General features: G+C 34.9%; 1 protein-coding gene across 2 annotated transcripts in view; it reads right to left on the bottom strand.

The window, feature by feature from the left end:
* Nucleotides 1-43: 43 nt before the first annotated feature.
* Nucleotides 44-12,344, bottom strand: part of FASTKD1 (FAST kinase domains 1) — a 43,283-nt gene continuing 30,982 nt past the window's right edge. For both annotated transcript variants that reach the window (XM_082658727.1, XM_082658726.1), the window contains 6 exons: nucleotides 6,959-7,087; nucleotides 5,367-5,498; nucleotides 4,888-5,001; nucleotides 1,894-2,032; nucleotides 1,133-1,247; nucleotides 44-581 (listed from right to left, as the gene is read on the bottom strand). In XM_082658727.1, coding sequence (XP_082514853.1) covers nucleotides 480-581; nucleotides 1,133-1,247; nucleotides 1,894-2,032; nucleotides 4,888-5,001; nucleotides 5,367-5,498; nucleotides 6,959-7,087 — 731 coding nt within the window. In that variant the 3' untranslated portion in view covers nucleotides 44-479. The remainder of the gene's footprint in view (nucleotides 582-1,132; nucleotides 1,248-1,893; nucleotides 2,033-4,887; nucleotides 5,002-5,366; nucleotides 5,499-6,958; nucleotides 7,088-12,344) is intronic.

Below are 12,344 nucleotides of genomic sequence, written 5' to 3'. Positions count from 1 at the left end.
ACAAATGAAATTGGAGAATGAAATATGTACATCTGCATTTTCTAAAAATGTTTAAAATAGCAAAAACCTTTCCTCATGCTTCAAGATATAACAAGAATCCTATGCATTATATAAAAGATTATATGCTGTAAGAAAACTTTGGAAATGCTATTTAAGGAGTATAATAAATGGGTCTCATTTAAATTTTAAAAAATTTAAAAATAATAAAATAATATAGTTCCTGCCACATAGTATGCACTCAAAGAATGAACTGTAAACTACTTAAGTTTCTTAAAAGCTACATGTCTTTTATATTAAGAATTTTAAACAATTTCCCAACTAGATAGTAGAGAAAGTAGTCCATTGTAAAATGTCTGTTTATTTTAATAGGTATTAATTGACCTAGAAATCAATTCTACATTATTTTTTAATTGAATCAAGCCACTTAATTAAAGTAAGTCCAAATATGACGCACCATGATAACTAATTTTCAGTAAAAACTATGATGATGATTTGCCTTCTCCAAATAACCGTTCTCTCAGGTAGTCCATTCGAGCATTCTTTGTTGACAGTGCCATAGAGTTCCATTCAAAATGAGGGATCTGTAAAATAAGTAATGTAGTCTGAATGAAAGCTCAAAAGCAGCAACAAAAAACATCAGGGAAGACCTCTAAGAATACTGAGAAGAGCTATAGGAACGCTAAGACATTAGTTTACATAAGCATAGCCTTTGAACCCTATTTGGAAGGTTGCCTTCTTCTTGACAACACCTGGAAGACCCTTTTCTGCTTCGCAGCTCCTTTCATCCTCCTGTTCCTACAATACCAACAATGGACATTTTTTCCCATGTGCCTTTCTTATATTTATACACTAGCCTTTTTCTCTTATAACTCCATCCATCTCCATAGTGTCTCTCTTTATTGTAAGATGAATATAAAAATCAAGAGATCTTCTAGAGACAATTTTAAAAATTATTTTTATTTACTATTCTTAAAAAAAAACAGAGGTGTTCTATTTCAGAGAGATTTTAATATAGCTTTTTTTTAATATTAAAAAAAAAAGGTAATTCTACAACTTTCACCTTAAAAGGGGACACATGTAAAGCCAGTGTCTCTGGGTTTTTTAAAGGCTGAATTACATAAGTATTTCATACCTGAATTACATGATACCCCAAAATTTCCAAGTGTCGTTTTTTCATAGCAGATTTTCCTTTTAAATGAGGGATGTTTCTACAAAATGCTCTCGAATCCAAAAATTCCAAAGCAATCCTACGTAAGATGAAAATAAATATTTACTTCTGAAATTGAGAAACTGAAAAATTATAAGCCTTTCAGGAACAAGGGTGCATCTTTATAATCTAAAAACCGCCAAATGAATAAATGAGTATACTAAGTTATTTTTCTACTTAAATTAGTAATTAATGACAAGTAATCCGATTCATTAGAATTAAACCAAATTATAGTAAGTATCTGCATGCTTTCTTCTATATGTTTCTTTGTCCAATACATATTTATTATGCACCTACCATATGTAAGGCACTGTGAGGGATACAAAAATAAAAGGACACACTTTATAGTCTAACAAAGAACATATGATACATAGTATGTAACTGTAATGCAGTGTAGGAAGCAGCTATGTGCTATCCGAAAAGTAGAGAGGCATGGGAGGTCCAAAGAAGAAGACACTATTTCCACTGAGGACAACTTGAAGGTTAGTGCTTTAGATATTGCTAGGCTTTGGACAATGAAGGATGGAGATTAAAGCAGAAAGCACAAGAAAAGCAAAGGTATGTGGGTAGCATGCATGAGATACATGAGGAGCAGATTCTACTACAAATAATCCTTGATAGCTGCGTTCATTAAGTCGTGCCAAATTTAACATTTAGATAACAAAATCTGAAACTAAGAAAGGTACTTTTCAGCTCCTGGTGGCAGTCTTGATCCAGCTATTTGAGTATTTAATTCCGAGTGTATTTTTGGTAGTTTTCCCAAAGTTGTATTATGGCTTCCATACGGAATAGGTTTTTTCCTTTTATCCAAGACACACTCAAAATCTATAAGAAAGTACAGGAACCAACAATATGAATTAGGTAAATTCTTATAGGTAAAATTTTAAGATATATTTTAAATATTTATACATGTATATAAAGACACACACACACAAACATGAAGAATGAGGTACCTACCTAATTATCCAACTTATTTCATTTATTTATTTATTTATTTTGGCCACACCACGCAGCATGCAGGATCTTAGTTCCCCGACCAGGGATTGAACCCGTGCCCCCTGCAGTGGAAGCTTGGAGTCTTAACCAATGGACCGCCAGGGAAGTCCCTATCCAGCTTATTTTATATATATGATCTAGTCCAAGATCACCTCTCTTTGAAAATCAATGAATAAAAATCAACCAGCAAGTCTTACTAAACTATTATTTAGCATGGGGGCTATATTTAGCACTGCACTAAGCCAAATCACATTACAGTTTTATTTTAATCCCCTTAAATCTCTTGGTCACAACTGGAGGAAGCTAAACCAACTCATCTGAAAATTAGTAAAGACAAAGATTGAAGCATGTATCCTGTCTTTCCTGTATGAACTGTACATAGGGTAACTAAACAGTTGACAGAGGAAAGTTCTTTTTAGACAAATTCCAACTAATAAATGCAGAATGACAGATGTAGAATATCACTACTTTTCCACCCTTGATGAATAATGCATTTAGACAATAATTTTAATAGCTGCTAAAATCAGTAGGTGAAAAGCTGATGGGAAAGCTTCCTAACGGATAAGTTGACAACATATAAACACACTGATGAATCTTCATATAATAAAAAGGGGACGACCAGAATTGTATGTCTTCTGATAAAATGCAGTAAGAAGCACATACGACCTATGAAAAAGCTGGCCAAAAAAATGACCACTGCCACTCCTAAGCTAACCTGAATCTAATCAAGACCCTATATCTAACTACTGGTTTACAGAAAAAATAGGGGATGCAGGAGCATGTTGAATGACACCACAGGGTTTCAACTGGAAAAGTCCAACAAACAGTAAAATAAAACATACAAAAGATAATTGAGACACTTGAACGTTGACAAGCTATATAATATTAAGAAATTATTATGAATAGTTGTAGAGGTGAAAATGATGGCACTGTGGTTATATATCCTTTTAGATATACATTCTAAAATGATATATTATCTGTGATTTGCTTGAAAAAGATCAGGTGGGACTCTGATTAGTGAGTATTAATAATTTTTAATGCTGGATGAGGGTTCATTATACTATTCTATTCTTGAATATGTATGAAATTTTTACATAATAAAAACAATCATAAAAATGTATTTAAACCAAGAAAAATGAAAAAAGAAACAATGAATGAAAAGGAAGAAAAAGTAGGTTTAATTACCTATTCTTTATATATAAGGGAAACTAGGGCACTGAAACATCTTCAAGTTAATTATCAAACATGAAATATACTTTTCTCATAAAGAAAATGAATTCTGGAGCTAGAATGCCTAGGTCATCCTGGCTTTGCCATCTGCCAGCTACATAACCTTGGGCAAACAACAATGTCTCTGGGCCTCAGTTTCCTTATCTATAAAATAGAATAATTTGCAAAACTTATAGGGATATAATAAGTTTATATATATAAAACACATCATAATATCTAACACATAATTAATATGTAACATAATAATATGTAAGTGTATCAATTACTGTTGTTGTCATATGAAATTACAGCATTGTTTGAAAGATGCACATACCAGCAAAAAACCTTAATAAATCACAGCATAGTCATTCAATGAAATATTATGCAGTCACTAAAAATAATGTATAATTATATTTGTTGGCATAGAAAAATATTCACAACATATAAACAAAGCTACAAACACTATAAAATAAGCCATTTTGGTTTTTAAAAAGTCAGAACTTTTTAAAGTACATATTGCTTGCACACATGAACATGTATTGCTTGTAAAATTAGAAAGAAAACAACAAATGTCATTAAAAATGAAAAAAAAGTCAGAAGGAGAAACATAGACACCAAAAGTAAAGAGTGTTTGTATCATGGGTGATTTTCCTTTTTGTTATCTGTCCTTTCTGGTTTTTCTATAAGCACATATTACGTATCCTATAAATGAGTGTTTTCTTCCAATCCTTAGTTCTTAATCATACTACTGTATTGTCTTAATTATACCACATCCTTATATACAAATATTACCAATTAAATCTTATTTTTAATGATCTATATATATTTTCACATAAAAATAAGCCTCTTGACAACATGAGGTACAAATATGAGTTGGCAATACAATGGGCTTGGGATATAATAATCCTAGTTCCCCAACCAGGGATTGAAGCCATACCCCCTTCAGTGGAAGTGCAGAGTCCTAACCACTGGATCACCAGGGAATTTCCTGAAAATTTCCAAGATAACGAAAAAAATTTTTTTAAAGTTTTAAAATTCCAATTGATGAGATGATTCTGTTTAGTTTGGCTTTCTGAAAGTAGCTAATAACCTACCATAGGTTAGCTTAGCTACCATAGGTTAGCTAAGTAGCTAATAACCTACCTCTCATCTCTTATATCCTTTATTTGAAGAAAAAAAAAAAAGAATGTATTTTCATTTCCTTCTGATTGCTGACACACAACTGAACAACCAGGAGAGCACATTCAAAGTCTCATCTTTCAGTTTCAAGTCTCATCTTTCTATATATAGTTGTATCACTAAAAGGGGGTATATATGAATGCCACACATGTATACACCCATACATGAATAAACACATACATATAAGTCCCATTTTGTCTATTAGAGACACACAAAACTAGACATGGTTAGACACTATCTAGCATATAGACCCCACAAAAATGTAGCAAAGCCCATGAGCATCATTAAACACTTACCTATTGTGTAGTAATAAGGTGTAAGAACAGAGGCTTTTACAAAATTGATTCCTCCTAGTACCTCTGCTAACATTTTATAAATCTGCTGTTGTGCTCCATTCATACGGCCAAAATCTTCAGGAAAATAAAAATAATTAGTTCACTTAAAATAATCAGCTTTTGAATGAAAATCATCCCATATCTACAAACTGAAAAATAGATTAATATTTCCAACAAGAGTTTCCATGTATTGTAATACCACCTGCAATAACACTAAATTCAGCACAAGTTCTTTGGCTCTCTACCAAAAGAGGTTTAGTGTCCTAAATATTAAGAAATACTTACAACACAAATTTCTCTACAAAATGGTTCCATTAAACAAGTTATGGCATTCTTGGGAACTCTGGTGTCATGGTTAGTTTTAACAATAAAAACAGTGTACTACCTAATAATGTACTTTAGAATTAAGCTTTACTTTCTGACCCAAACAAAATTCAAACCTTTTTTATACTGCTGTTGACAGAAGCGGTCATGAAACCATGGAATCTGATATTCAGGACATTCCAAGCAGACTGCTCTATTTAATTCCATAAGACGAAATTGGACCTTCATATTTAGAGATGAACATAAAACTGAAATTAAAAAAATACATTAATAGACTTTGATAGCTTGAACTTAGCAAAGACGATTCATTTTTCACATTCATTTATCCCCATAATGGTTGTAACTTTTATTCTCATATTACAAAATCATTTCATTTGCATACACATGCTTTATATTTTTAAATTATTACATTCAGTGGGATGATTAGGACAAACACCTATGTTTTTCACTAATTATGAATATTAAAACTACATTTTAGGGGCTCCTCTGGTGGCACAGTGGTTAAGAATCCGCCTGCCAATGAAGGGGACATGGGTTCGAGCCCTGGTCCGGGAAGATCCCACATGCCACGGAGCAACTAAGTCCATGCGCCACAACAAATAAGCCTGTGCTCTAGAGCCCACAAACCACAACTACTGAAGCCAGTGCCACAACTACTGAAGCCCGCGCGCCTAGAGCCCGTGCTCCGCAACATGAGAAGCCACTGCAATGAGAAGCCCGCGCACCGCAACGAACAGTAGCCCTGCTCATCGCAACTAGAGAAAGCCGTGCACAACAACGAAGAACCAAAGCAGCCAAAAATAAATAAATAAAATAAATAAAAACAAAAAAACTACATTTTAAAAAATACTACTAAAGAATATTCATTGACCTAATATTCCACATTTAGCAGTCTATCCTAAGGAAACAAAGATGAGGGCAATGACTCACGTATAATAATCATTATTTATAGTAATGAAGAATTGGAAACAACCTACATGCTAACAAATTTTATTACTTCCTTATAATGGCAGATTCTATAGACTAAAAAATCATGATATCAAAAAATATTTAATGTCATGGAAAATTGTTCAAAATATAGTTCAATGACAAAAGCAACAGACAAAAGTGAACATATGTATAATTCAAATTTTGTTTTAAAATATATATAGGTATATAAACATACATATAAGGGCAGGAGACAGAAAAGAAATACTCCAAAACATTAAAAGCGGTAGTTTCACTTGGTGGTAAGATTATGAATAATCTTTTATTTTCTATTTTATACTGTTCTATAATCTAAATTTTCTACAATAATCAGGAAATACTTTTATAAACAGAAAAAAACCCCAGTATTAACATTTAAGTGCTTTAGTATGTAGGTAGAGCTGAAACTTGGATATAAAATACAAGTGATAATTTATTAAAGTAAAAAATATATTACGCTTGCTTGTTGTAAAGCAAAAAGTTTATTGTTTTTTAATAATAATGTTTAACAAGTATATAGCAGTTTTTCTTTGAAAGTGTTTTTATGTATCTTATCACATTATTTTTAACTTTTTTCGCTTATGAAATTTACATACAGGAAAAATGCATAAAATCTATATGTATAGTTTAACACATAATTATAAAGAAAAATCATACATTTATCACCCACGTGAATAAAATACTCCTAAACAATAAAAAAATATATATATATATATATATACACACACACATATATACATACGTTCAAGTTGAGAATCTAATTTGGCTAAGAATCTAATGTTAAAAATTGCCTTCAGTAGATCTTCTGAAAAATATTCACGTGTGGCCAAAGAGTAACCAAGAAACACTAACTTGAGAGGATCCAAGATACCTAGAACAAGATTAAAAAAAAATTAAAATGTACAGCTGCTTCACATATACGTAATATATACTTTATTCAGGTAAAACCAGGTTTTAAAAAAATAATACAAACACAACCTTAACAAAATTAATCTATACTGTCACAAGTCCAGATAGTGGTAAAGTGGTTACCTCTGGGTGGGTGAAGAATGGGAATGAGGGCCGGGGAGAAGGGTACTATGCTAATATTCTATTTCTTGATCTGGGTACTGATTCCTTGGCTGATTCAATTTGTATAAATTCACATACTATATATATACTAAGGATATGTACACATTTCTGTGTTATTATTATACTTCCATTAAAAGTCTTTAAAATTGCCTTGAAAAGAGAAAGACTGAAAACAAAGGGTCAGTGGAGTATGTAAAAATAAGTGATCCCAGTCTCTATATACTGATAATATCGCTCAGAATGTGTGCAGAATCTTTCTAAGCACTTTACAAATATTAACTCATTTAAACCTCACTTCAGTGTAAAGTAGGAATGATTATTATCTCCGTTTTATAAACTGAGTGTACTGAAGCACAGAGAAGTTTAATGACTTGCCCCAAGTCACATGGTTAGCAAGTGGAGGGTGAGATTTAACTTGGAGAGTCCAGCTCTGGAGTCTGCACCACGGTCTTGTGCTACTCTCTAGGGCTCTCAGACCCCCAGGCTGGGTACAGATGTATATGAAGCTCAGGTCTCACTCAGTACCTCCTCCCTTACCTGTCAGCCAGCAACACGGTAAGTGACTCAGAGATAAGGCTTGAGGTTATTTACCGGATTTGCTTCATCCAAGAGATATTTTCTTTTTTTTTCTTTTTTTAATTTTTATTGAAGTATAGTTGATTTACAATGTTGTGTTAGTTTCTGGTATACAGCAAAGTGATTCAGTTATACATATACATATATATATTCTCTTTTTCATACTCCTTTCCATTATGATTTATTACAGGACATTGAATATAGTTCCCTGTGGTATACAGTAGGAACTTGTTTATCTACTTTACATATAGTATCAATTGTTTGTATCTGCTAATCCTAAACTCCTAATTTATCCCTCTCCCACCCCCTTTCCCCTTTGGTAACCATAAGTTTGTCTTCTATGTCATGAGTCTGTTTCCATTTAGTCAATAAGTTCGTTTGTGTCATATTTTAGATTCCACATATAAGTGATATCTATCATATGATATTTGTCTTTCTCTCCCAAGAGACATTTCTGATGAGAGGGAAGGGGTCCTCTAAAATGTGCTATTAGCAGCAATGTTCTTACAAAGGACAAAAAAAGATGTTAAATCTTTTCAATGTTTTGCTGAGTTTATTTAATAAAGCAGGATCAAGTCACAAACAAGGTTAATAGCGATGATCTCCACCAGCAAAACTGATCTGTCAAAACTAATGTTTATTCAAAATAAAGTATTATTCCATTAGAATTTTGCTTATACAGGTCTCCAAGAATTTTCCAAACATTTTCCCAGTAAGTCTTAAAAAAAAATCAAAGCTGTACTTCTCAAACTCTCATCTCTTATATCCTTTATTTGAAGAAAAAAAAAAAAGAATGTATTTTCATTTCCTTCTGATTGTTGACACACAACTGAACAACCAGGAGAGCACATTCAAAGTCTCATCTTTCAGTTTCAAGTCTCATCTTTCTATATATAGTTGTATCACTAAAAGGGGGTATATATGAATGCCACACATGTATACATCCATACATGAATAAACACATACATATCAGTCCCATTTTGTCTGTTAGAGACACACAAAACTAGACATGGTTAGACACTATCTAGCATATAGACCCCACAAAAATGTAGCAAAGCCCATGAGCATCATACTGACATAATTAATATATTTATACTGGTCTCACACAGCCTACCTAGAGGTCTACAAGCCTAGAGAAACAATTCCTGCCCTAATATAGAGCCTAACACCTTATGCTGGACGTGGAAGCTCCCAGGTAAGTATTTGTTGCTTGGATGACAGAATAGGAATTTCTTACTCTCCAGGCAGAGCAAAAAGCTCTGCGGAAGCTGGTCTCTGGCTGTCTCTCCAACCTCTTCTCCTACCAACTCAGTCTCCCGCATTCCACTCCTGCCACACTGAATCTGCTGTTCCCGAAAGAAACCAGGCATGTTCTCACCTCAGGGCCTTTTGCACTTGCTTTTCTTTACCCTGGGATTCTCTTCCCCACCTATGGACATGAGTCAACCTCTCTTTTTTTTTTTTTCACATCTTTACCGGAGTATAATTGCTTTACAATGTTGTTAGTTTCTGCTGTACTACAAAGTGAATCAACCATATGTATACAAATATCCCCATATCCCCTCCCTCTTGAGCTTCCCTCCCACCTTCCCTATCCCACCCCTCTAGGTCATCACAAAGCACCAAGCTGATCGTGATGCAGCAGCTTCCCACTAGCTATCTATTTTACATTTGATAGTGTATATATGTCAATGCTGCTCTCTCACTATGTCCTAGCCTCCTCTAACCGCCCCACCCCATGCCCTCAAGTCCTTTCTCTGCACCTGCGCCTTTATTCCTGCCCTGCCACTAGGTTCATCAGTACCGCTTTTTTAAATTCCATATACATGAATTAGCGTACGGTATTTGTTTTTCTCTTTCTGACTTACTTCACTCTGTATGACAGACTCTAGGTCCATCCACTTCACTACAGATAACTCAGTTTCGTTCCTTTTTATGGCTGAGTAATATTCCATTGTATATATGTGCCACATCTTCTTTATCCATTCCTCTGTCGATGGACATTTAAGTTGCTTCCATGTCCTGGCTACTGTAAATAGTGCTGCAATGAACACTGTGATAAATGACTCTTTTTGAATTATGATTTTCTCAGGGTATATGCCCAGTAGTGGGATTGCTGGGTCATATGGTAGTTCTATGGTTAGTTTTTCAAGGAACCTCCATAGTGTTCTCCATAGTGGCTATATCAATTTGCACTCCCACCAACAGTGCAGGAGGGTTCCCTTTTCTCCACACCCTCTCTGGCATTTATTGTTTCTAGATTTTTTGATGATGATTGTTTAGATTTTTTTTTTTTTTTTTTTTTGGCGGTACATGGGCCTCTCACTACTGTGGCCTCTCCCGTTGCGGAGCGCAGGCTCTGGACGCGCAGGCTCAGCGACCATGGCTCATGGGCCCAGCCGCTCTGCAGCATGTGGGATCTTCCCAGATCAGGGCACAAACCCATGTCCCCTGCATTGGCAGGCGGACTCTCAACCACTGCGCCACCAGGGAAGCCCTGTTTAGATTTTTTGACACATCATCCTGAATGGTGTCTCACTTCATTCAATCCATGGTCAATGACACCTCCTCGCTCCATCCAGCCCACCTCACTATCCTCCATCGTACACACCTACCCTGCTCTAGTGGTCTTAAATACTTATCACCATTTCACCTTATGTATTTGTTTATTGTCTATGCCAGTTTCACCCCATCAGAAAGTAAAATCAACAATGGTAGAGTCTACCTGTTTTTATTCTCTCCTATATCTCCAGTGACTAAAGACTGCCTGACAGTAAGTACTTGGTGAATGTTGACTGAAAAAGCAGTAACTACTGAGCCAGACATTTCACTTCTAAAACACACTATATTGACAAGTGAGACATGTGGGTCTGAGAAGAGAAGCAGCATTAAAACCTTTTTCTTTAAGGCCAAACAGAAAGAAATACAATTCAGGACCAAAATAAAGAATGAAAAGAAAAAAATAATTTCCTGCCTCCGCTACCCTCACGTACTGCTTCTGCTAAGGCCAACAGTAGGAAGGAGTATTTCTACTCCACTTTTTTCTGGCACTGAAACACTATTTAGACTTTTTAAAGAGACACATAATAATCAGCACCAGAGCAGCAACCTTTCTGACAATTAATAAACATCTACATAGGACCTTAAGAAATATTTATTTTCTATTTAAAAAATGAACAAACTTTTAAAATTGACAACAATCAAATGTTATATGTCTCCAGAAATGATACAAATATCAGGTATACAGCACCACATAAAGGCATTTTTTGCTGAAAATGTTTAATCTGAATCTAATCAAGCATCTATAACTAACTTCCAGTTTACTAGGAGCACAGGAGATGGAGGAGCAAGTTAAAAGCAAGCACTCAGACAAATGCAGAATGTGGCACAACCCACAATAAATGGCCAACCTCTATTGCAAAAAATAAACATCAAGAAAAAAAAAGATTAGGAGAAAGTGACATAACAACTCAACGTTGGTTTCTTTAAAAAATTTATCAAAGAAAATTTGGTGACAATTGGGAAATTTTTATTATGGACTGAGTAGGTAGAAGGTGGTACTTGTTCACTTTCTTAAGTGTGGTACTGGTATTGTGCTTACATAGAAGAATGTCCTTATAACCTGAAGTATTTAGGGCTGACACTTCAAGTGGTTCATCATACACACACACACACACACACACACACACACACACCCCCACACACACACAGCAAATGTGGCAAAATGTTAATCATTATTCAAAAGCTACATTGTGGGTATACAGTATACAGATGTTTGTTACATTGTTCTTTCAATTTTACTGTGTATTTGAAAACTTAGGGACATCCCTGGTGGAGCAGTGGGTAAGAATCCACCTGACAGTGCAGGGGACACAGGTTCAAGCCCTGGTCCGGGAAGATCCCACATGCTAGAGCAACTAAGCCCATGCACCACAACTACTGAGCCTGTGCTCTAGAGCCCGTGAGCCACAACTACTGAGCCCGTATGCCACAACTACTGAAGCCTACCAGCCACAACTACTGAGCCCACATGCTGCAACTACTAAAGCCCCCACACCTAGAGCCCATGCTCCTCAACAAGAGAAGCCACCGCCATGAGAAGCCCGTGCACCACAACTAAGAGTAGCCCCTGCTCGCCACAACTAGAGAAAGCCCGCACGCAGCAACAAAGACCCAACACAGCCAAAAATAAATAAAAAATAAATAAATTTATTTAAAAAAAAAGAAAACTTAGATAACAAAAAATCTTTCTCTTAAGTCAATGCAGAGCAAAAAACAAACAAACAACAAAAAACAAAAACCAGAGAATATTCTAGACCATAAGATACCAAAGAGATAACTTAACGGAATGAGTGAACCTTGATCGAATCCTGGGTCCAAAATAACCACTCTAAATAAGGTACTTTGAGAATGAGAGAGATTTAAAAATGGATTGTGTATTAGTTATTAGGGGACTATTAATATTCTTAGGTGTGATTAAC

The sequence above is a fragment of the Grampus griseus genome (assembly GCF_964374135.1).
Source record: "Grampus griseus genome assembly, chromosome: 7".
In the NCBI taxonomy this organism is placed as follows: Eukaryota; Metazoa; Chordata; class Mammalia; order Artiodactyla; family Delphinidae; genus Grampus; species Grampus griseus.
This window is presented reverse-complemented; position numbering and strand designations above follow the sequence as displayed.